At 37.0% G+C, this 26852-nt stretch overlaps 1 protein-coding gene across 7 annotated transcripts in view; it reads right to left on the reverse strand.

The window, feature by feature from the left end:
• Positions 1-26852, reverse strand: part of Cdkal1 (CDK5 regulatory subunit associated protein 1 like 1) — a 732742-nt gene that overhangs the window by 388879 nt on the left and 317011 nt on the right. For all 7 annotated transcript variants that reach the window (XR_011372241.1, XR_011372240.1, XM_070024471.1 and 4 more), the window contains one exon: positions 12535-12680. Coding sequence is in view for 5 of the 7 variants with exons in the window: in XM_070024471.1 (XP_069880572.1) it covers positions 12535-12680 (146 nt within the window). In the remaining 2 variants the exon portion in view is untranslated. The remainder of the gene's footprint in view (positions 1-12534; positions 12681-26852) is intronic.

Below are 26852 nucleotides of genomic sequence, written 5' to 3' on the forward strand. Positions count from 1 at the left end.
TGTGAGAGAGAGAGAGAGAGAGAGAGAGAGAGACGGAGAGGGAGAGAGATGAACATCTCTAGGCTTCAGCTGAACATGAAGAAAGGCATTCTAAGCAGCTTTACAATTCTACTTGTTCTATGACTGTGCCAAACTGTCCCAAACACATCTTATTACTTTTATTTTCTCTTGGAGGAAAGCATTAAAAAAAAAGAAAGAAATTTTGTTTAGAATATGAATGCTAAAGAAGTATTTTCCCCCCTAGAGATAAAAATGTTTATTGGTTAAAGAAGTGAGACAAAGCACACCACACATAAATACGCTGCTTTAAAACAATAACAACAAAAAGTGAAAAGATAAAAATTAAGAAAGATTCTTTCTTCAATGTTAGTTGAAACTACAAATACAATGACCATATTGTTATTTAGCATCTCCTAGTGGCCTGCTGGCATATGAAACATTTTGAAGGATAAGCTCAGATACATTATTTTTTTTTCTAAGACTGTATGGATGGTGTTCACTGTCTATCCAGTTAATTGAGTAAGAATTTCATTTTTAAATCTCTATTCTCCACAGTATACAAAGACAGTATATTTAATCATCTACACCAGCAGACTCATGGGCTTCTGTGACAACTGAGGGCCTCTCATGATTTCTGGCAAAAATATTATGTGAATATGTACCTAAGCCAATAGTATTTACGCCCTGTAGACTGAAGACTATTTTTGAATGCAAAGCAAGCTCCTGGAGGAACCTTAATTCTATACGCACACCCGACACAGCAGCAGAAAGCGTGCAGCAGGGGTCTTAATTAGGGGAAAATGCAGCACATTTACAGGAGTGTTAACAAATGGGCACTTGTAGAAATAATTTCTCTTAAAAATAAGGCAAGGGGAAGAAGGAAAAGAAAAGAAATCATTCAACAGTCAGGACAATGGAAACCAATTAAAATAAAAGAGACATTAGTTAAATGAAGAATATGACAGATGACAGAGCAAAGAAATCATGAGAGGGTCTTGCGACTATACAAAAACAAAACAAAACAAAAAACCAACAACAAAATCTCTACTTTATATGAAGATATACTTCATTTAGATAACCCATGTAGAAACAGACACCAAAGACTCACTGCCAACCTTCACAAAGAAAAAAGCCAATCCCCATAAAAAATAAAACACTGGGAGAATGATGGAAGGGATGATACTAATCATGATGCATTGTATTCATAAACTGTCATGTTGAACTGAGCCTTTTTATGCAACTATTTAATGATAACTGGAAGCAAAATAAGAATGTATTTGTATTGTTCAATTTTAGGCTTATGAAGTTTGTTCACCTAACATCAATAGGCAAATTGATAAGAATAGACAATCCTTGTATTTTCTTCTATTACCTAGGAGAAACAAAGCAACAACAGCAAAAATTATACTATTTTATGTTCATATATGAGTGAAGTTTAGCAACAGGACTTTATTTTAGGTAAATCACTTCCCACGTGGTTCATTCAGAATCAGTCTTCTCAGCAGTTTCTTGCAGCAAAAGACAGAACTAAAGCTTGACTGCATTTTACATAGCCGTGTGCATTACGTGGAGCCTAAATGCATACACTACTAAATGATTACATTTATTTTCCTTGGCTTGATTGTTTTTCTACAAAAAGCCTCTATGCTCCACTGTCTAAATTAGAAACACTGTGAATCCACACCTCTCTAAAGAGGTGAATATTTGTTTTGAGGAAGGTGTAAATTCACTCTGCCCTTTCCTCTGTGCCCACACGCCATTGCTTTCCCTGGAGGGCCTGTACAGAGACAGCAGAGCCTCCTGCATGACCCCCTGCCAGCAATCAATCCAGGGCCTGGAGCAGGAAGCCTGATAGCCCTGGCAAGCCTATATTAGCTTTAGCCATGCTGGGTATTATTCTTATTCATATAAATGTCAAACTCCTATTGTAACCTGACCTAAAAGTGTCTTGTAACCTCAGTTTACACCCTTTAAAACATCTCAGAAATATACGGATTAAATTAAATTCAATATTATTTCAAATTGAGCACGCAAGGAAGAGAATTAAGAATAGCTTTGCTGCTAAACAGGGAAAAGCAATGCTGTGTGAAGGTTGATCATTTAAGAAATATAAAGAGGATGGAAGAACAAGATGTCTTAGGATAATAATAATAAAATTACTTGTCTTTTATTGAAGTGTTACATAAGCTAGAGACGGGACAGTGACAGAAACTCCTATTTTTCTGAAGAATGAGTATGTGTCATATATTTGCTTTAAATTATAGAATAACTCAGAGTAAATTTCTATTAGTGGACTGTACCTACTAAGCCAACCCTATAGATGCTTCTCCATACCCACTCTCCGTATCTGTGTGTATTTTTTTTTTTGAGACAGGGTTTCAACACAAGATCTCTGCCTCTTGTGTGCTGGGATTATAGGCATGTCATCAGGACTTGGTTGAAATAAAAAGTTTTTCAGGAAAAGAAAGAAAAAAAATTGCTGATGACACAATTAAAAGATTGATTTGCAGGTCATTATTGGGCCCATGAATGAAAATAGTATTTCCTAAAAGAATTCAGTGCTTGGATATTTGGTTAAAATCAAATGTCATTTATTCTACAGAATAATTAAGAGAAAAGAAATCAGGTTGCTTCTTTCAAGGCCGCTAAGGAAAACACTGCTGATTTCATGGATCAAAATCAGAGCTTTAAAAGAAGAAATCACCTTAAGAATCTAAGATATATACAATAGATCAAAGAAAAGCAGATCATGAAAGTAAATGTCACATGATTCAGAGGACATACAAACTGGAAAAAAAAGTGTCTATGAAGAAATCAAAGAAGAGATTGATTCTCTCCTCTCCATCTCTATTAACATGGCAGCACACTAATTCCAATGCACTATGAAGCTCAAATCAGAGATGGTGGGGATAGAAACATTATTTATTTATTTATTTATTTATTTATTTATTTATTTATTTATTTATTTATTTATTTATTTATTTATTTATTGGGTCCAGTCATGGGGCCTGAACTCTGGGCCTGGGCGCTGTCCTTCAGCTCTTCAGCTCAAGGCTAGCGCTCTACCACTTGAGCTACAGTGCCACTTCCGGCTTTTTTCTTTTTGCATATGTGGTGCTGAGGAATCGAACCCAGGGCTTCATGCATGCAAGGCAAGCGCTCTATCACTGAGCCACCTTCCCAGCCCCCAGAAACATTTATTCTTTTAATCCAGGTTTTAATTGAGTGTAATGCAAGCAGCCAGTGGAAAGAAGTTACCTACATTGTATAAAACCAAAAGGAAGTTCCTATTTTGGTGCTAGCCAAAACTGCCAGGTATATATGACAAGCAGGATATCTAGGATAGAGAAAATTAAGATAGTCTGATTCTTTGTTTAATATTAGAAAGAATAAACCCATCATTGTTTATTCTTTCTTTTTAGGGGGAAGCACTGAAGTTTGAACTCAGAGCTTGGCAATTGCTAGGTAGGCACTTTACCACTTCATTTATACCTCCAGTTCTTTTAGTTGTCTTTCAAATAGGTCCCATTTTGGTTTAAATTACAACTTCCTGTTACAGTTCTTGAATTAGGTATGTTCCAAGATGCATAGGTTTAATGGATTCAATGGCATCTCATAAACTTTTTGCTAGGGCTGGACTTGAACTGTGATCCTACAGATCTTGGTCTCCTGAGTATTAAAGAATATAGGCATGAGCCATGGAGCATGGCTTTAAACTTCTTTAAATAAGTTTTCAAATGGTATTTTCTAATAATCACTCAAAGAGATAACAAAAAAAAAATCTGCCAAAACACTAAGTAACTCATGAAGTTGTTCCAACAGACAATTTAAAAAATGAAACTATCACTACACCAGCAACATAATTTAAATATTGGTTGCATCGTGTGCACACCTAGGTATAACATCCAGCAGAAAAGTAATTACAAACTGAGAAGTGTGATTATAAACTCAGTTCATTTTAGAGGCAGGTATTGAACTGTAACATGAGAACTTGTTAAGGGATCATGTTGTGGTAGAGACTTTTGATGTTGCCTCCATACGCATTACTTTCATTTCATTCACTTATAGAGATGTTTAGACATATGATTCCTGGAATAGATGCTTTCATTGCCAGCTTCCCTTGCAGCTAGGAAAAGCCATGTTCTAATCAACAAAATATAAGTCCAAATGTCATGTGCAAATTCTAAGATACTATATTTTAAAGGAGAAATGGGTACAAACCTCTTCTTTTTTTCTTCTTGCCAATGGAATACAAATTTCAGGGCTGGATTTTAAGCAGTCATCATAAACCTTGGTATCATAACTTCTGCAAAGAACAACTGGGCAATAAAGACAGAATTCCAAGTCCTTCTTGTTGTAGACCATGTCATTAATACAAGATGGCTACCACCAAAAAAGTATTTTTTATGTGAGAGTAATATGTATCTTGTTCCAAGTTATTTTATATTATTTAGTCATTCATAGGCGAGACAAATCCCATCTAAAGAGTCATACTATATGTGACTCGACTTAAAAGTTCAGCCTTTAGTTGGACAGCAAGTAGCCAGGATTTGTATTGCTGGTTGAAAAGCTAATTAACATTATATGTTGGTAAACTATTTGGTCAAACTGCCACATGGTAAAATTTAGAAGTCAGACCAAGTAATCATTAAGCGTATAGCTTAATGATTTTTTTTACCAAAAAATGTACAATTTTAAATTTTATCTGGCTCCTTCTCATTGTATGGAGCAACATGGAGGTCAGAAGACGGTAGCTCTCCTGGGTTGGAAGTTGAGATAGAAGGAATTTGACTATGCTAAGAACATTTCTCCACTCATGAGTTCCAATCACATTTAAGTAAGAGTTTATGGATTTGAGGTTTGCAAGTCTGCAAATGCCAACCCAAGCAAGTATAATTGTTGACTCCTATTTTGTGCCAGCTCAGATAGCGGGTGCTCTGGCACACGCAGCTGAGGATCTAATCTGAGATGGGATGAAGAGGGTGTCTGATAGCCTCAAAGGAGTCACCAATAAGGTTCCAGGCAAGATATGGGCAGAGAAGAGGGAATGAGAAAAAATATAGTCTTCATATTTGAAATTATAGCCACAGAAGCTCTTTGGTGGCGTATGTTGATGGAACTGGCTAGAAACAAATCGTGTGAGGCTACTACTTTCCTGAGGAAAGTGGACTGTAGGCATTGTAAAATGCCATGCACCTCAAATTTGCATTTGTTCCCATGGTCACATCCACACCAGTGTCTTTATCATGCCCTAACCCTGTGACTCCGCCTGCAGGACCAGGCAGTACACCAAGGAGGACAGGTTGACTGCAGGAATGTTTACCAAGTCTCTAGGAGAAGGCACATATAAATTTAAATAGTCAATTATAATTGTCCAGTATCTTTTTTTATTACCCCTATTGTTTCTAGAAACTATCATTTCTGGAAACAATCACAATGAAAAAAGTCTAGAGAGTCACAGGCTCCAGCTGGAATGTGAACTCAGTCAGTTATTAACTGTGTGACTTTGGGCAAGTCATTTAACCTTTCCATGCTTTAATTTCCTCACTTGGAAAATGGGAGTAATATTTTCAATCTGGTATGTACCATGTTGTTATTTAAATGAGCTAACTGAAATAAAGCATTAGTCTACTGCCTTCAGCATATTATAGACCCAATAAATGTTGTCTAATAATTATTGTTAGCTATTAGCCAGTAGGGGTTCACAGAAGACAAAATCTCTAAGAAGGCAAAGTATCATGTTCTACCAAAGGGAATATATCTGTTTCTCGAAAGAAGCAGGCTTTTATTTTTTTTTAAAGAGCTTTAATTAAAGCAGATTGAAAAAAATACGACTGCAAGCTTTACACTTAACAAGTCTAGAGTTAAGTGTTCTTCACTCAACAAATACATGCTATTCTAGCATCCCTCTGTGTATATGGTGGTGGTGGTGGGGGGGGACTCGGTCAGAGGAAATAGAAACTAAAAACACAAGGACCATGAAGACTTGAATTAATTTGAAAAGATGTATATTTTCTTTTTCATATTTCCCAGAGCATCTAGCCTGTTTACAGAAAGCCACTCTGGATGACATTTGATCCTTGCTACTTTTCCTGCTTCTCCTTCTTTACTGTTCAGACTCTGCCTTTTCACCTGATCTCAGAACCTTTTTTTCCTTTCTATTACTTAAACATTGGTGTCTCTTAGACCTTCAGTTATCCATAGCCTATGAATTTCTTCTGGATGATTTCAGCACCCAGATCTTTACTGCTTAAACACTAATGAGCATTTTTCCCTCAAGATTCTCGTCTCTGTTCTGGACTCCTGACCCCTATTTGGTGCAGCTTACAATAAGGATAGTGTATGTCTCTACACTGGATTTTAGACACCTCAAACTCATTACAACAAATTAAAACTCAACTCTGCTATCTGCATTCCATCTTCTATTTTTCAGTCACCTATCTTGGTGAACCATATGCCTTTCTAGCATATCTTACAAGGTACCCAGGAACTTTACTTGACATACCTGTATGGTATGTCTTCCTCATCTTCTCTTTAAGTGAGCACTACAAATTGTATCACTCATATTTGCTGGGTATACTTTAATGTCTCCATTAAGTAGAGCAACATGCTCTAGATTAGAGGAACAGTTTCACACAATGGTTCAGACTATTGGTTTGTTAATCACATAGTCTGGGCTTTGTAAAGGGTTTATCACTGACTCTAGGACCTTGGACAAATTATTTAACACCTTTGTGCCTTGAGGATCAAACAAGCTAGTACATGCAATGCTTGTGGCACAAAAGTAAATGCTTAAAAACTATTAGGTACTGTTTTTATTATAATTAACAAATTAAGTGTTATTTAGTAGTTCTGTTGTTGCATTTATTTAATTAATGTGTGTTTGGGAACCAGTAACAAAAATCACAACAGAAAATAAGCATCTAGTCCTATTAGGCATGGAATGATTACAGACATTAGACAAATCTTTTTAATCACTAATCATAAATGGAAATTAATGACCCTTTTCCTACCTACATAGCCAAGCTTTTGTAATATCATGTGATAATATGCAAGCTGAAATAGAAAAGGCACTGACAATGAAAGGAAAAAAAAGCTCATTATTATTATTATCTATTTGATAGATGTGTTACTGGACTCCTGTGTATGACACAACATCGAGGCAGGAAAATGTACCAAGGTTAAAGTATGATAGCTTTCCAGTTTCTGAGGGAAAAATGCAGTCATACAAAGGAAGGATATAAAGTAGGCAGAATGATCAGATTATTTCTCTTTACCATGGTAGGAGGAAAATGGGGTGTCAAATCAGCTGAAAATACACTTATCTTTAAACCACTGATCCAAATTTCCCATTGACCCAATGTTGTATGGGAGATTAACCACACGATATCCAAACTTTACAAAGTCTAAATATAAATATAGTACACTTAAAAAAACAACAAAAGCACTGTTTGACTATGTAGCTATTGTTCTACTAGATATCTCTGACAATAAAATTTATTCATTCTCTTGAGTCTATAAGTAGCAATAGAAAGAAGGGAAGAGAATTTTATTGGTTCAGAAAGAAATCTGACTAAGATAAAATGTAAAGAAGACTTTAGAGACATCTAAAATAACAACCTAGTTAAAGGTATTAGACATCTTTAGAGAAAGCCAGAAAAGATTTTTGAGGGGATTATTTTGCCTAGCTTATTTTAAAGGTGCTTTTATTTAGTGAATATCAACACATCAGGGAAAGCATTTGGGAAACAGAACTCAATTATCTGATCCTTGCTGAATCCTCTTTATTTTGAGGCAAGTTCTTTTCTTACATTCTGACAAACGTTGCTACTTACGTTTTTAAACTATTAGGAATAAAACTAGCTGGATAGGCTGAATAAAATACAAATGAAACATAACTTCTTTTCTCAGGTTATGTTCCAGTAAGAAGAGTAATGATAAGAACCCTAGCTTAGGATGGTAATGTAAAAACATTGTGTTTTGCAGAGATTGGACAAGTAGGTCACTGAAGTGAGCTGGACTCTAGGAGTTAACTCCAGGACTTACACAAATCATCCTGCCTAAGCAAGCCCAGTATCATGCCCTGGTGCTCCTTGGCTAAATGAGCATGTAGGGAGAGATCAGAGTATGAAACTTTCTCTGCTAGGCTGACACTCCCCTCTACCAATTGTCCTCCAATTCCTCCTCCCAGCCTTTTACTTTCTACTCTGTATCCTCATTAATTATGCTACAAGTAGTGACATTTTAATGGGCACAACTAGATATGGTAAAATTACAGTGTTTAGAGGATTAACATTCTACAAATGACCAAACAGATGGACTCAGACGAACACAGAACATTGATAAGTAGTGCCAGCAAATTTTTAAAATCATGGGGCTGGGAAGTTGGCTCAGTGGTAGAGCGCTTGCCTTGCATGCCTGAGACCCTGGGTTCAATTCCTCAGCACCACATAAGCAAAAAGGAAAAAAGCCGAAGTGGTGCTGTGGCTCAAGTGGTGGAGTGCTAGTCTTGAGCTGAAGAGCTGAGGGGCAGTGCCCAGGCCCAGAGTTCAGGCCCCACGACCGGACCCCCAAAAAACAAAAAAAACAAAAAAAATTTTTTAAAATCATTTTTATTGTTATTTTGTTTTGCTTTGTGATACAGTAGGGTCTTCCTCTCTTCCCCAAGCTTGTCTCAAATTCAGGGATCCAAGAGATCCTCTTGCCTTAGTTTCCTAAATAGGGGGGGCTATAGGCACTCACCACTACAGCTGGATTTTAAATGGCAAGTTTGAAAATAATATAATATCATGATATTATACATCAATAGAAAGATGTAACTTGCAGGTAAAAACAAGACCATCTTTTAACTCATTCAAAATATACTGGCTTGGTGGGAAGGTGTTAACTAACTAGGCTCTGAATCAACATAAACCAAAAGCTGGTGGACTTACATAAAGATAATACATTTAAACAAATAGGTCTTTCAATACAGAACCATATTTTCATTTCTTAAAATATATCTATCATTAGGGCATTCGTACGTATTTCTTTCACACTTTAATGTGTGAATTTGAGGACTCAGATTCTATTACTTGGCAGTGAAACATATACATGGAAGGACTCACATATTGATATATGTGAAAGTATGTTTATGTATGACTAATACAGGCTGGGAATGAACACATAAAATCAGTGCTACTCAAAAGGGGGAGTGCACAGCATCCATGTACAGGGACACAAGGTAAGAAGCCTAATTATCCTTCACCATAGCTAAGATATGGAACCAACCCAGATGCCCCTCAGTAGATGAATGGATCAGGAAAATGTGGTATATGGAATTCTATGCCTCCATCAGAAAGAGTGATACCACCCCATTTGTTAGGAAATGGAAAGACTTGAAACAAATTATATTAAGTGAAGTAAGCCAGGCCCAAAGAAACATAGGTCCCATACTTTCCTTATCTGCAATAAGTAGTGTATGTCTAGGACAAGTAGAAAAGGTCAAAATCTATGTCCATATGACCATATAAGATGATGCTAAGCGAAATGAATCCCAAGACAGGTACACAAGAGGTTTTATCTTTCTTGCTGTTGTTTTTAATGTATTTACAATGTACTATGTGATTTTTTTTTGTTTCTTTTGTATGTTATTCTCCCATGGTATAAACCCTGTTTACACTGTATTTGATTCCTGTGTCCTGCATCTTGTATTTATATTTTTCTAATTTGGGGAGGGGAAGGGAAATAACAAAATGCTGAAATAAGGATACAGGATGATCCATTGTAACAATGAGATGTACAAGACACTATGTTGAAAAAGAACTTCACAACTTTGTGGCAGGGTGGGGGGAGCTGGGGAGGTGGGAGGGAAAGGAATGGTAGGGGAAAGACAAAGGAGGAGGTAACACTGCTCAATAGGAAATGGACTCATGACCTTGCTCATGTAACTGTAACCCCTCTGTACAGTATCCTTACAATAAAAACATATGTAAATAAAAAACTTATCATACAAAAAAAGCCATAATGAGGTAGAAAATTCCTCAAAATTGGGGACTGAGCATTCAAATTGTATGCCTTTGAAAATCCCAGAAATAAATATATTAAAAAACCAGTGGAATCAGTAATGTGACAATTGATATAAAGATGTATGAGGTATCTACTAAAAAAGCAAAAAAACTAGGTTTTTGTCTAAAATCAGAACCACACGTCTTGCTTTGTTCTATTTAGCTTCCTTCCATGTTCCTACAAATCTCATTATGTACTTGTAGAAATCATCTTATTCATTGAAATAAAAACATCAAATTCCTAAGTGCTCAACTGGATTAATAAATCTGAATAGAATAATTTAAGTCACATGATGGTCTGCTCATAATCAGATGTTTTAAATTAGTATACTCAGTAATTCAGACACTCTTTTCTGCAAAGGTTGCATGATTTAATAAATTCCCATATGGCCCAACATGTGCCAACATTACTAGGTTATCTCCAATCCAGCTGCTTTTAGGGAAAGCGCTGCCAACTTCCGAACAACTGAAGAGAATAATGAATCAGCTTCAAGTTGGCTCACATGTAAACTCCATTGCTACCAGAGAAAACAGGGACCATTCTCAACTGTAAAGAAAATTAATTAAAAAGATTTCAAGCCCACTGTTTGAGAAACAGATCCACAAACACTACTGAATTTGTAATAAAAGCCCACAGCTCCAGGTACCCACCTATAGCTCGGATCTCAGTCTTAAATGTTGTTAAGTTCTTATAAATATTGGCTTTTTGAGGAAACAGATTCGAAAATGTTTGATCTCTCAATCACAACATTGTGCTTCCAGAAGCCTCACATGGCTGGGGGAGCCAAACACGGACAAGGGAAAAGAGGGACCCTTGTGTTAAAGGTTCAATATGAACAGGTTATGAAGACTTTAGAGGAAATGGGGTGCAAACAAGAAGAGACACATTCACACAAAATTAAAATTAAAAAATGTTGCTGGTAATTGTTGTTCCCGGCGCCCTAAAAAAAAAAAAAAGCAAAAAGGAGAAAGCACCAACTATAACATTTATTTTCAGGGTTGTTTTGTGAACAAAAACAATCCTTCTGTTGGGCACAAGCCAGGACAACATGACAGTGTTAGGCTCTTTAAAAATGAAGATGGAGTACTGAATTTAAATAAACGTGGGACCAGTTGTCCAGACTAGTGGTAATCAGTAACATAACATTCAAACATTCAACATAAAAATCCACATTCTTTATTCTTGGCCAGTTAGTTCTATTCAAGATCCAAGACTATCAGAGATGGTAGAGATGTGTTATTACTATGTTGACTACATTGAAAGCTGCATATACTCAATGAGTATAATTATGAAGACTTAGAATAAATCTACTTTCTATTCACTGATTTACATATCTGAATAATTAGCTGTACTTCTATGGGTATACCCTAACATGTCTTTATTCTTGGTGGTTAGGGTAATCAAGAAATGCCTAGAGGTAGAAAAAGTTTTAAAGACATTTAAAAGAAAGATGAGAAGGCAAATGTAAAAAGAAGAAACAGATTACAAAACAATTGTGTGTGGTCAGGGTAAGCGAATAATTAAAGGTGGAAATTAAAGGTGGAAATTGCTTACAATTTATATAAAGCAGTCATATCTATGTAGTATTTTTACATGATAGAAAGGAATATTATTATAAAAAAGATCAAAATAAGAAATTATATGTTAATGAAGACACATAACAGAAGCAACAATATTATGGAAAGTAGGAGGCACCATGCCACAAATATGCCAAGATAAATGATATATTCCCAGGTAGGTAGACTCTGCCAGAGACTTGGACTTGAGAAGGGTGGGTGTGACCTTGCACGGCACCTCCACTTCCTGCCCTGGATAATCACAGAAGACATTCCATGTTTAGTGATGATGAGAAGTAGGATTTTGAAGAACATAATTATGGGCTGCAAGTGTTTTCTGTGGAAACAAAATTACCATTCATGTCCGTGATTGTGTAAATATGCCTTAATTTTGGTCAACAGTGATTTGAACTTTAAAAAGTACAATCCTCGGGCCTCTCTGTAAATCACAGGCATTCAAGTAAATAGGGGGATTAGTGTGCAAAAGCAAAGACATTCCAGAAACTCTGAAAAGTGCCAGTTGGTAGAAAATTATCTACTTTGCAGTGACATCGTGTGGCTTCTACCTCCATGACAAAACCAACTCACAACTTCAAAAAGCCACATAAAAGGAGACTTAACGCTGAGCAACGCTGAAGCAGTGTTCCTCTCGCGCGTCAGGTATAAAAATAATCACAATTCACGTTAGCTCTGAAAGACTGGCAAGCTTCCACAAATGAACGGTGTGATGGGCGCAGATGGAAGCGGGATCTAAAGCAGGCGGAAGGAGAAACCACATCAAGGGTCCCCAAGGAAATGGAAAGGCTTTGAAAGCTCCCAAAGTCCTGCTTCCCCCTGGTACCTTTAATTGTGAGTGTGCCATAGTACATTGTTGCCACAAGTTTTAAAAGAAATGAAAGGTTGTTCTCTTAAGTACTAACAGACGACTTACTTCTCCTTCAGAAAATCCACCACTCTTTTGAAGTCCGCCACGCAGTACTCCCTTTTCATATCCATGAGCACGCTGTCAGAGGCAGACTGGACCGGGATGTGCAGGAAGGCATATACTCTGGGGTGATTAAGGATTTTCGCCATTTCCTTCAAGAAGTAGAAAGAGAAGACATTAATCATTTTAACAGCGCAGGGAATGGTTTACTTCAGCACTTCACTGTTGAAAACAGACCAATCATCAAGCCTGTTGAGAGCATGGGTAGGTGATACTCTTATGATGATGTGTGAGATTCTGTGTTTAGAGGACTCTACAGAAGTATTTCCTCTAGCTCACTGCATCTCTCACATGACAAAGACATGGAATCCAGTAATGTTTCAGAAGTCAAAAGATTTTTGAGTACCTAAAAATAAATGACATATTTTTGCATTGCAATTTTCTATTCTGCATTTCAACATCACTAGGAGAAAGAGCTATAGTTAAAACAGTTGAAACCTCATAGAGTTTGAAATAGAGTTTGAAATAGAGTTTGAAATGTAGATTAATTCAACACATTTTTTTCTTAATATTGAAAGGAAAACCCCACAGCTCATTTTTTTTTGTTTTTTTTTTCCCCCCCAAGACTAGAGTATGAACTCAGGACCTTTGTTTGTTAGGCAGGTACTCTACCACTTGAGTCATTACCTGCCACCGCCCATTTTTCTTCTTAAATTATTTATCAAATAGGGTTTCACTTTTCTTTTTGTAGGGACTACACTCGGACTGTGATTCTCTGACCTATACCCCCAATCCCCCCAGGGCATGAGAATACAGTATAAACCTCTACATCCAGTTCACATTCTGAGATAGTGTCTGACCATCTTTTGTCCTGGACTGGCTTGGAACTGTGATCCTTCCCATCTCATTTTTGAGATTACATGTCTGAGCCACTTTTTTCTTATTTCATTTGGTTACTGGTCCATGAGTACTTATTATGTAAAAGACACAGGCCAGCCAATGAAGGCACACCAGGTCTCTGTATTTACAACACAGAGCTCAAAGACAAGAAAGAGGGGAGGAAGCAGAAGAGCCTATGTTGCCAAGTTAGAGACAGCAAATGAGTGTAGGACAAATTCTGAGTATTAGTGTTGTAAAATTCCTCTAAGGAGTCAAAGTGGATACAGATTGAGTGGTGGAGGACAATCTGTGGTTAAAAAAAATTGCAAACAAGAAAATTGATTTAGTCTTTCTTTGTTACATGTTATCAGGTCATCAATGAAAGGACAGGAGCAAAGAGAAGAGAGGGAAGGAAAGATAGAGATAAAATGGGGGAGGGGTAAGTACATATGCAGAGCCCAATACTGACAACACTGGAAAGTAAAAAAAAAGCTGCTATTGAATCATTTGAAAGTGCCCCATGATTTTTAGTTTCAAAATACTATATTTTCACGTATTATCTCATTAATAATATTGTGGAAGATTTTATTGAGTCAAAGAGCCAGCTAGTTCCATATAGCTACCCTGGTTATTCAGGAGTCAGTCCTGTAGATAAGATCAACCTTGCCCTTTGATTCTCCATTTTCTATCAAAATAAACCTAGTCACAGTTATCTCTCTATATTGTCTCTTACACACACACACACACACACACACACACACACACACACACACACACACACACACACACACACACACACACACACACACACACACACACACACACAGTTGGAATTGGGTTGAATCTCTTAGACAGTCGAGAAATAACTGAGCAGATGATCACGAAACAATTCCATTGCTGGACTGGTTACTTAGCTGGCTGCTCACCATTACTCACCACTAGCATGGATAAGGCAAAGCCAGGCAGTGGCACTCCTCAGAGACCATACAGCTTTCTACCAGGATCTCTGCTTTTCCCCCTGAACACCAAGATCTCCAAAAGGTTTAAGAAAAATACTGTTATAAAGGTCTTTGCCTTAGTTAGAGGCAAGACTTAATGGCTTTAGATGGCTTTCAACATACATATGGTGTTGAGAAAAGGTTATTTTAACATATAACACACTTTGTGAACTAGAAATTCTCTCTCAGTCTCTGTACCTGAGTTCTCATTTCTAAAGTAGAGACTGTGAGAATCAGACCCTTAGAGTTTCCTGGGCAATTGTGAAAATAAGCTGAAATGATCCAATATGTGTTTCTGTAGTAAGCACTCACTGCACAAAGTATAAATCACTTAATGGTTGTGTTCTTTAGATTAACAGGTGCTCCTCTGGGAGTGACTTGTGGGAACTCCTTTGGCTTTGTGGAATCTAAATTGAAAAGGGCTCATTGTGTGACTGGAGCAGGGCAGAGCAGTTTCCCGAGGCAGCTTTCAGGAAGCCATGGGTTGTAACCAGCAGCATGCAGCTCTGCCCATCACCAAATGCCAATTTGAAAATTACAACTGTAATGACAAGCAAGGGCAACGAATTGTAGTGGGTTTTTTTTTTCTCTCTCTTTTGGTCCTTGGAATAAGCCTTCCTACTCGTCATTCCCTTTAGCTTTCTGTTAGACTTTGCAACTACATAATGTTAGACATCAAGACAAAAAAATACGAAGAAACTTGGTCCTCAAGGAAAGTTTATTTCTGCCACTGAAAGAACCATGGTTCAGCATGGATTCCTTCTATCTCCCATCTCACAGTGTTTGTAGTAAGAAAAACTTTTATTGGCTTCACCACCAAAAACCCTTCTGTGTGATCCCCTCAGCTACCTTTCCCCAGGCCTCCCATATTTACTTAGCTCTATCTGCCAATAGGATAATAATGTGTTTCCAAGAATAAAAGTGCTACCAGGGCAGGAATCATATTTTATTCTTTTCTATGTGCATCTATGAGGCTCCTATTATGCTGAGTAAACCAGATAATATTTAAGTACAGACACAGAGTAAAGCCACAGTAACATTCATTCCAAAGTACCTTTCCTTTGTTTTGGCTTTATGAATTCTTGTTTTTAATCAACACATGGGGAAGCATTGTGAATCCTGGGTGATTTGGGCTCTGCTCAAGGGAAAGGTTTCTTCCTACAGCTTTGAAAAAATAGAGATCAGCACTAAGAATGTATTGTTGAGAATATTGCTAACTTACCTAATCTTTAGATTTCTAAAATTCCGTTCATTACTTTTCTAACCATACTAGATATTAGATAGCATTTGCTTGTTTCAAGATGATAGTAGTGAATTTTTTCCATAGGAATTGTTTGGAGCAATGATTACTTTTACACTATTTTTCTTCTGTCACCCTAATTTTTGAGGCAAATATTTATTACTTTTATAATAGGAAAAAAAAATTTAAGAAGCAAGCCTTCCACGTACATATGAACTTCCACACAAATAGTCTAACTGCAAAATTTTACTAGAATTAGCTAATTTCTCTTTGTAGTGAAATTGTAGTAGAGAAAAGAATATGGGTAAATTTCATAAAACTTTCTTTAAAATGTTTCTCTTAAAATCAGAAGAATGAGGGACAAAATGGTAATATGTTAGGGGCTTTGTTCCTATTATTTTCTGTTTTTTGCAATAAAAATATATAACAAAATCAGGTACAGATCTCAGAGACACTAAACAGTCAACCGTTGTCCACAATCTACCTTCAGAACGTCTGCAACTTCCCAAACTCAAACTTCAACACATTAAACGTCAACTTTCCATTCCTTCCTTCCTCCCTTCCCCCCCCCCCCCCTCCCCACGGCCCTGTAGCCTACATTCTACATTTTTTCTATGAGTTTGATTCAGGCACCTAATCAGTGAGAAATCATATAGTATTTGTTTCTTTCTGGCTTATTTTACTTAATAGCATGTTTTCAAGGTTCATCCCTATTGCATCAACATTAAATTGATGTATATGTATGTGTATGTGTGTATGTTTGTGTCTGTGTGTACATGCATGCATGTGCATGTCCTGAAGCTTGAACTCAGGGTTTGGGGACTATCTTTGAGCTTCTTTTGCTCAAAGCTAGCGCTCTACTGCTTGAGCCACAGCTCTACTTCTGGCTTTTTCTGTGATTAACTGGAGATAAGAGTCCCATTGACCTTCCTTCCTGAGTGTGGCTTTGAACCACAATCCTCAGATTTCAGCCTCCTGGGTAGCTAGGATTAGCTTTTTAAAGGAATAGCCTTTGACACAGCTGTTCAATTAATGTCAGATTTTGTTCACACTCATTTTCCCATCTTGCAATTATGCAACATACCTTCTTATCCCATGGATATATACACCTTGTTTACCTTTACTTTTCTATTTTCTTGCTAAGTGCCTACTATGTTATTACTTATAGTCGAACAGATAAATGGTGAAATAACCCCATCTTTCTATATGAGTACCTTTAGTGAGTCCTACACAGAATGGTAAAAAAAACCAGTGTTGTGCTCTTAAAAGATCTATTCCACATTCACTTTCAACACATGTGAAGTCATGTAAACCAACACAGTAAGATACAAAAATACTTCATCCTTACATCAACAACACCATTTATAATAGCATTAAATGAATCACCAGTACCTATGTTTACTCACAAGTTAATGATAAATTTTCACTAACAGCAAGGAAAAATACTGATTCCATGTGTCCCCAATGGAAAGAATTAGGTTATATAAAGAGATTTTAATTTATATTTGATCTATAGTTTAACCATAACAGGAAATGTACTTTCAAACTGCAAAGCATTAACATTTTCAGACTTTGCAGGACACAGGTTGAGGCAAAATGTTTGTTGTAATTATCTTTCACAGAAATGTACAAGGCCTTCAGTGCTCCTTTACATCCCCACTTCATCTCTTTCTCAGAGCCAGTAACCAGATTTTATCACAAAGCTAAAAATATATATCTTGATACTCATGACAAAATGCTATCAGTTGTAGATACACACATACACACATTCATTTCCAATGGATATAAGCATTTTATCTTATTTTAAAATTATTATTCTGTTCTGTTAAGGCCAAGAAATCAATAGTAGGTTCCTGTCCCCTCAATTTAGTTCTTGGACTTTGCACAAATCTATACATATGTTAAAATTCATGAAGCTGAACTCATACCAAAACATTAATCTCACGGTATTAGTTTTAAAATAAAAAAATAATAAATACAAGGCAAACCTAGCCACAAAATCCGTTATGTTCCAAACAATATGAGTATACTTTAAGAAAAGCTATAATCCACTAATAATTACTGTTTTCCCATTTATAAAAAAGAAAGACTAAGGCTACTAAATACTAAAAGAACAAATCAATAGCTGATCAACTTAATGGAAGAAAGGCAGCTCAGTTAAATCAAGCATTCAGCTGAGACAGTTCTATTGGATTTTTTTAAAACATGCTATAAATAATTAAAGAATCCAATGGAAAAACAGATGTCAATGATTTATTTTGAAATATTTACATGATTTATATAGGATCTGATTATCCAAATTGAAGTTTACCTCAGATAACTTTTGTTTTTCTTATGTCTTATGAATTGACATATTTTGGTTTAGTAATTTAACCTAAGGTTGTATATTTTAAAAGATAATAAAGTAACCACTGTGTCATGTTTTCTTCATTTTTAGCCTTAAAGTAAATTTGGGCTAGATGTGCTGGTATACTCCTGTAATACTGTATCTGTTGAGGAATCCAAGTCAGAAAAGACATACTTAATTCTTAACAATCCAGCTGAACAACCTCAGTCTTGCATCAGACAAGACCCAAATATATGTAAAGATGATGGGAAAGATTTTAGAAAAGAAATGTGACAGAGAACGAGAGTACATGGGATACACAGACCATGGGGAAGACAGCACTTCAGCCCATCTCCAGCATCTTGGTTGTTTTCCTTATTACAGAGCTTAGACTTGGGTTAAATAGTAAGAACTGAACAGCTTTCTGATCGGTAGGCTTGTGCGTGCGTGCGTGCCTGCGTGTGTGCCTGCGTGTGTGTGCGTGTGCGTGTGTGTGTGTGTGTGTGTGTGTGTGTGTGTGTTTGAGAGAGAGTTTTAAGACTTAAACTCAGGGCGGATGTGCCATTTTTCACTCAAGTCTAGTGCTCTATCACTTTGAGCCACAGCAGCACTTCCCATTTTCTGGTTGTTAACTGGAGATAAGAATCTTATTGACTTTCTTGCCAGGGCTGGCTTCAAACCTCCATCCATAGATCTCAGCCTCCTGAGTAGCTAGGTTTACGGGAGTGAGCCACCAGTGTCCATCTTGTGGGCTTCTCTTTCTAGTCCTATTCTTATTTTCTCATTTTTTTTGTCCAACTCATTTCCTCATTCTTTTGTAGCCCCCTTCTATCCTGATGACCAGGAGATTTTGTTTTATAAGCCTCTTTTGCCATCTGTAAATTTATAGGCAGCAATTCCCTGATTGGCTGCTTTCTTACTAACTCATATCAACACCAGCATTTGAGAGGCAGAGGCAGGAAGATCATGAATTGGAAGTTAGTGTGGGGTACATAATGGGAACCTTTTTAAAATAAGAACAAAATGTATACAGAAAAAGTGTACCTGGGATCAGTTAATGATTTTCTACCTATTCTTTTATTATTAAACCTATCAATATATTGTATTGAAATCATTCTGAAGTGAATTGTTCATCTGATAGACAGACATAGGTTAAACTTATTATATTCCTTAAGAAGAAAATGCACAAAATAATTGGGGCACATTACATAGTGAAAAAAAAGCAGTGATTCCTTTAAAATCTGAGTGATCTTTTTCCTACTATAAAGCTAATACATATTTGCATTTAGAAAGTTGAAAAATAGTATACAAAAAACTGATCGTTGCTTCAAACAATTATTATAAAAAGAAAATTTCATTACTATCATGTGGAAACAACTAAACTGTGAAATTGTATATGATAGTATCCAATGAAATGATTTTCAAAGATCAAAAGATTAAGTTAACAATATTCTCCACAATACATTATTAGTGCTAAGCTGAGGTCTACTTCTTCAAAAAATGTAGGAAGAAACCTTTCCTATGAGGAGGGCCCAAATCACTGGGGCACTTATACACCAAGGATTCACAATGCTTACATTAGCATAACAGGAGAGAAAAATCTGACTATGAAAACAACAAATAAAGGAGATCAGACACAGAAAGAGGATCAGAAACACAATCTTAAACTCACCCCTGAATAGTTCTTAACACTGGAGCCTCTCTAGAAATATAATGACCAAATGGAACAAAAATAAATGAACGTAAAAGGAAATGATACTTCACTGTTAGAGAAGAGTATAAAGGATGTAAAGGAAAGTAAAAGGAGAAAATGAAAGATGGGCAATACTCTTCCCTGCCCCACATTTATTTTAACATAATATTAGTCTTAAAAAAAAAATGAACCATGCAATGAACTAGAACCAGGTGGCTCAGGTCTGTAATCCTCCTGCATGGGAGGCTGAGAGGCAGGGATAGGGAGGACCATGGTTCTAGACCATAGATACCTGAAATCCTTGGTGAGATTCCTCCCCCCAACCCTCCTCTACCAATAACAGGATATGGTGGCATATACCTTATCTTCTTAACTTTGTGGGAATTTTAAGTAGCACAGAATAGACAGGAATTGAAACCCTATATAAAAAATAATGAATAAAACCAAAGGGCTCTACTAACTAGTAAGCCCAAAGCACAAGTTCAAACCCCAGTAGTGCTTTAAAGAAAAAAAAAAAAAAAGACCATCTTCAATTGAAAGACTCAGCTTCCTTCTCTTGTTTTTCTAACCTTTACCACAGGGTAGGCTCTCTCTGAAGTTCTCCTGCCTGACTGAAGGAACATTCTTCCAAAAGAAATGCTATTGCCTTGGTGTCTTGGATTCCATCTTAAACTCTCATTAACCAGAGAAATTAATCATCAGAAAAGAGACCAACAGCTACAGTCTTACCATGCCTAGCCAGACTTTTCATCTATTCTGGGGGCTGCTGAGTGGATAATCTGAGACAGCTTTTCTGCCGAAGAAGACCTTTGTCCCCAGTGCAGTTGGATTTCCTCCTTCTCCTAGTCACCGCCTCCGTAACTTTGTGCAGGAAGTCATTATTGGACCCATTCATTTCCCTTAAAAATCATTTACTAAATTTCTGACACTCTCTTAGCCTCTTTTCCTTCTCTACCAAGCAGGGTCTGAAGGCTTCTGAACTCACTGGAATATTGGCTAATCATTCTACCAGGATATCCTGTAGTGAGAAAAGTGGTAAACCATTTTCTCCTGTTAATCTATTACAGTTCATTTCAGCAGGCTGGAGCCCAGAAAATGAAATCCTCCAGCAGCAGCAGAAATCACAGCAGCCAACATCCTCAGCCAACATCTCTGTCAGTTTACTTTGTTTTACTGTAACTGAGTACCACAGACTGCACAGTTTACAAATAAAGGTTTATTTACCTCAGGGTTCTGACATGTGGCGAGGGACCTTCTTGTTGTATCATCATATGGCCAAGGGAATCACACAGTGAGATAGCACATGTGTACAGACAGAGGGCTTTTATACCAAAGTCACTTCTGCAATAACCCATGAGTTGACTCATGAATGGACTAAGCTGGACTCAACCACCTCCCAAAGGGCCTACCTCTCAAGACTGTTGAATTAGAGACCAAATTTCCACCACCCTTGCCAGGCATATTTAAACCCTAACAACATCCTTCCATTCTATCTGTGTCACATTCATGAACTCCTTTAAAGTTCTGAACAAAACTAGGCTGTACTTTTACTTGACTGAATCTAAGGCTCTGAGAAATCCATTAGCATGCCCACTGCACCATGCTGGAGCTGGTCCCCCAATGTTGCTCCAGGAAAAGTGACACAAAAAAGCATGGTTCCAGTGGAATAATCGATAGCGCTTCCTGCAAAATTAACTGATTTTCATGAAGGGGTTAATAATAATCATTCTGGGAAGTGGGGAAGAATGAACATTGGAACATTCCTTCCCAAATAATACATATTTTCTTTGACATACTAAATTACATCTTAATAAATAAGCCCCTCTGAGATTGGAAATACCTGATGTGAAGTAAAACTTTACTTAACAATGTGCCAAATACTATGGCTTAAAAACATGATACACTCTTATCAGTTAGTTACCATGGACATTGTGTGACTATGAGCTGGTCTTCTTTACTCAGCCTCCTGAGTAAGTTTGAATATGTATATGAATATATATGCATATATACATATATAAATAATAAATATTGAATAAATTTATTGACTCTATGAGAGAATTTTATAAATACTTGAATATATGAAATATTTATATGAATATATTTATATCAAATAATACATATCAATAGGAACTTGATATTATATATATCTCTATATATATACATCTAAGGGAATCCTAATCTTATAATTTGCAGATTTTTTTTTAATGTGGTACATTAGCACTTTCTGTTACTATGACAAAATACCAGTCTAATAGTAAAATGTGTTATAAGGACATATTATAATAAATTTTAATTACCTAATAGATAACTGAATAAGTGTGGGTAAGGGTTAAGGAGATACAATGTACTATGTTTATTGTATTAATAATTTATGTGGGCATGGTAACTCACACCTGAAATCCTAGTTACTTGGGAGGCAGAGATAATTGGGAAATTGTGATTGGAGCCAGCCTGGGTATAAGTTCATGAGAACCTATCTGAAGTAATGGTTGGGCACAGTGGTACACCAGCCATCCCTGCAATAAAGGGAAGCACAAGAAGGAAGATAGCAGCCCAGGCATAAGGTGAGACCCTACCACACACCCATCCAAAACACAAAAGGCACTACGCAAGTCAGACAAACTGCTTAGCAAGCGGGAAGCCCTGAGTTCAAACCCCAGTACTACCAAGAATAAATAAAAAATAAATTCCTCTGTATTAGATGAGAAAAAGTTTACTTCCAAATAATCTACTCAAGCTTAAATGTTCCAAAAGTTAGCTATTGAGAATATAAAACAGAGTTATTAATAAGAAAGAAAGCTGGTAAAGCCGAGTCTAACAGAATGTGCAATATAACAGAACAAATGGGGTAGATGTGAAGTATGATGCGAAGCGCCCCTAATTATTTCTTTCCCTCCTGTGGTCACAGGCGGGCTGGTATCCACTTCTGCAGAGGCAGAGGGGTGGATTCTGCTTCTGCAGCCAGTGCAGGGGATCCAGGGGTGCACTAGTGCAATCATCTTTTCCTGGCTAGTTTTCTGTAGGTTTAGATGACTATGTTTTTCACAAGTCTCAAACTAATCACTGCATAGAATTCATCAATGGGCACAGTTAACCAAAGGAAATTCTGAAAACTATTTAGAAAGGGTAGAAGAGTTTCCTGAAGACATGGTATCAAGAAGCAGAATAGATATCAGACGAAGAAGCTGATACCAAATACAGAGTATACACTGAGTATTCAGCACTCTGAAACATACTCAACTGAGAGAAATGAAGAAAGAGAAATTCCACTCCTTAAAAGTCTGATCATGACATATGCTAAAAGAATCACCACAATGGAGAACAAATGGACTAGTCCTATCTGGATGTCTGATTTTAATTTCCCTTCAATAGAACCATTCAGATGATTGCTCCTAATCCTCATTACATATAAGAAGTTCAAAAACGAACTAAAGATTTCCTTGCCTAAGCATTATAGCCCTTCGTTCTCAGTTATCCAGTTTCAAAGTCTCTACATTTGTCAATGTGCGTCTGTAGCTAGCCATCCTCACAAGTCTGCTGTGGTTCCTGGGAAGACTGAAGACTATCCAGGCCACACTGAGTCCTTAGACTTGGGGTAGCTCTGAGGGAAGCAAAAGAGCAGGTGAAGATTGAATAATTGTTACAGTTACACTGAAGGAACATGCTGTTTTGATGAATATCTACTAGTAATCATTTACAGAGACAATTCAGTCCAAAAGCAATGGTTCTTTAAAAAAGTACTTCAACGTTTCTGGTCACTTCAATGTTTTAATTTTAAGTTATACAGGCATTTTGATAGAGAACAATGGTAAGCAATGATGAACAGGAGATATTTAAGCTTAAAAATATTCTATATTGAACAGATCTGAGTTCCTAGGAAAAAAGACAGGATGGTGGAAATCTTCCTGTTTCTCTTGTTTTACAAGTTACATTTAAATAAATAATATAGTAATTTTATTTTAAATTCTATAATTAAAAGATGCCAGAGAGTAAATATACACTGAAAAACTTCAATGTCAACCTGAAAATGGAGTAGGGGATATATTATCTAAAAAATACTGGAGGTAATAAAAGAAAACATCATCATCATGCACTGGCCCACAGAACAGCTCAAGGTCCTTAACTAGTGCTAGAGTAGGACCCAGATTATTCCACATTCTCCTTCATTGCTGGCTTTCTGAAACAGTGCCCTACCCACCCTTCAGTGTACACCAGCCCATATTCCTATTGCCCCAGATCTGCCATCTTTCAGCCCTGCTATAAAATTCCCTCTGCTAACAGTCGGTTCTTCCTAGTTTCCCAATACAACTAAGAAATTTAGAGCACTTCACCTTTTCTAGGCAATCACTACTCTTCACATTATTAACTGTTTAGCATCCCTTCCCAATAAACATTTGCCACATTATATAAAAATGACAATTTTTTTTTGGGGGGGGGGGGGTCCAGTCGTGGGGCCTGAACTCTGGGCCTTGGCGCTGTCCCTCAGCTCTTCAGCTCAAGGCTAGCACTCTACCACTTGAGCCGCAGCCCCACTTCTGGCTTTTTTTTTCTGCTTATGTGGTGCTGAGGAATCAAACCCAGGGCCTCATGCATGCAAGGCAAGCGTTGTACCACTGAGCCACCTTCCCAGCCCCCAAAATGACAAATTTTTATTGATGAAATGAACATCAGAATAACTTTGCTGAAAGTCAATGTATTTATATGAAGCAAGCTACAAATTCATTAGTTAGCCCCATGATTTTATTTCAGCTAAGGACTTGTCATGTTTCTACCACCAGATAAAAAAATCAACATTATAATATTCATACTTAAATTTCTGCATTTAAAACTGGAGATTATTCTATTACTTTTTATGTAAGAAATTTATTGGCCTGTAGTCCTAGCTACTTGGGAAATTAAATTGGGAGGATTATCGCTCCAGGCCATCTTAGGTAGCAAAGATTGAAAAACTACATCTCAACCCATAGAAATCGGGGCATCACGGCATGAGTCTGTTATCAGCTACCGCAGGAAGCATAAACAGAAGGACCTGGTATAGGCCCATATAGACAAAAAGCAAGGCTGTAAGAGTAAACAAGACGTAGATCACTGAATATGATAAACGAGTGGTAGAGGATACAGCTCACGTACAATTTCAGTGTTTATTTCATCTGTAACCCAGGGTATCAAATGAACTCTGAAATATCTATAAGGCTAGCATCTATTTCCTGTTTATATATCCACAAACTATTTGGCATTGCCTAATATAGTTATACATTTCTACAGTAAGAAAAATTATAACCCCAGGCCCTTTGGGTCTCAATTTGGATGTAGTAAAGGAATCAAATTTTGAAATGACAAGAGTGTGAAAGAAAGTGTCTACCTTCGGCAGTAATGGAAACAGCTGATGGCCTTCCACCCCCGACAACCCCATACCCCTGTGCAGCACCTACTAATAACTCCAAAAAACCCCACGACATGGGTGGCTCTGAATCACAGTAGATCTGAAGAGGATCTGAGGAGCCACACACTGGCTGACTCTGTTTCAAGCTGACTTTGCAAAACCAGTTCAAAGCTGAACCTTTCCAAGGGCTTGTGTAGAACGCCCTTGATGATTCCCAGTAGGCAGGAGCTGAGGAGCCACATCTGTGACACATTACAAAACCAAAGAGGCTGCTCGTCAAGGTTTTAGTATTTTATTTAAAAAAAAAACAACATGCAATTTTGGTTTAGTAAGGTCTGTATCATCGTGGCGCTTTTTAGAGTTTAGACGGAATACCATGAGTGTGAATCTGTAACTACTTATCTCCTCTCTGGACTCAATGAGATTTACTAAAGCAGATTAGTGATTTATTACAGAGCTAAAACATGCTAGTTAGCATGAGGAAACTGGAAAGAACATAAGACCAAACTCCCACCCATCAGAACTTGCTTATCTCCAAGTCACACAGCTAAATAGTGCTAGAACTATAGTTAAAACCTGTCTGGATTTTCAGAACAATAGCCTCTTAAATACAGTTTGCACCTTTATGTTGTAAATTTAGCTAACTGTATCCACATCTTCTAATAGAATATATGATCCAGTTATTCAATCTGCCATCACATATCTAACCTAGCAAACTCTATGTTCTGAATTGTTTTGTTATATATATATATATATATATATATATATATATAGAGAGAGAGAGAGAGAGAGAGAGAGAGAGAGAGAGAGAGAGAAGACAGGCAGTAATGGGGGCTGCTATGAAGGCAGTAAATCACTTGAGCCCTATCTTCAGACTGTGCCTTAGGCATTTTTGAGCTAAGTGTCTCGATTCATGCCTGGGCTGAGATCTGTGTACTTGTGCTTCCTCATGTTGCCAGGGGTGTGAAGGGTGGGCCACTCTGTCCAGCCATTGTTTCTCCATAACTGGTATAGTAGGCACATGCCCCCATGTCCACACTTTGGTTGAGATGGAGTCTTGAACTTTTATGCTTGTTCTGGCCTGCAGCCATGATCCTCCATCTCTACCTACCAGGTAGGCTTAAGTTATTGCACCTGGTACACAAGAGCTTTGTTCCTTACTGTTCTTGTTATATTACAATGAAAGTTAAAAGGAGAAAACAAGGAAGACAATAAGGAGAAGAAGGTGGTAGTGGGTGAAAGGCAAGAAGTTGTCGTCCAGTTGTTATGAGTGACCTGGATGGATTCATTCATTTATTCCCACTCAAGTAGCAGATTTCAACTGCAGAAAGCTTTTCTTGCTTTGTGCTACAGATACTTTTTATAAAAAAAAAAAAGAAGAATAAATGTTATTACCTAATGATGAATGCCTTTACAATAAAAATTCTAATTCAGTAAAAAAATAAAACTGATACAGACAGTGGAATATTATTTAGTATTGAAATGAATTACAAACCGTTAAAAAAAAAAAAAGTCATGGGAAACTTTAAGTGATGTTCCTAAATCAAAGAAGCTAGTCTGAAAAGGATAAATAGGATTCTAATGATACAATGTTCTAGAAAAGGCTCTGTCCTGAAGCTATGGAGACAGTTAAGTCAGGAGTTAGGGAGAAAGCAAGTCTGAGTAGGCAGAGCAGAGGCGTTTTCAGTAGTGAGTCTGTTTTCTAATGATACCATACTGTCACATACAACAAATGTGTATCATAATACATTTCCTGAAACTCAGTACATATGTAACAGCTAGACTAAACCCTAATGTAAGCAGGA

Source organism: Dipodomys merriami, unplaced genomic scaffold (genome assembly GCF_024711535.1).
Source record: "Dipodomys merriami isolate MVZ:Mamm:240054 unplaced genomic scaffold, mDipMer1.0.p SCAF_16, whole genome shotgun sequence".
Classification (NCBI taxonomy): Eukaryota; Metazoa; Chordata; class Mammalia; order Rodentia; family Heteromyidae; genus Dipodomys; species Dipodomys merriami.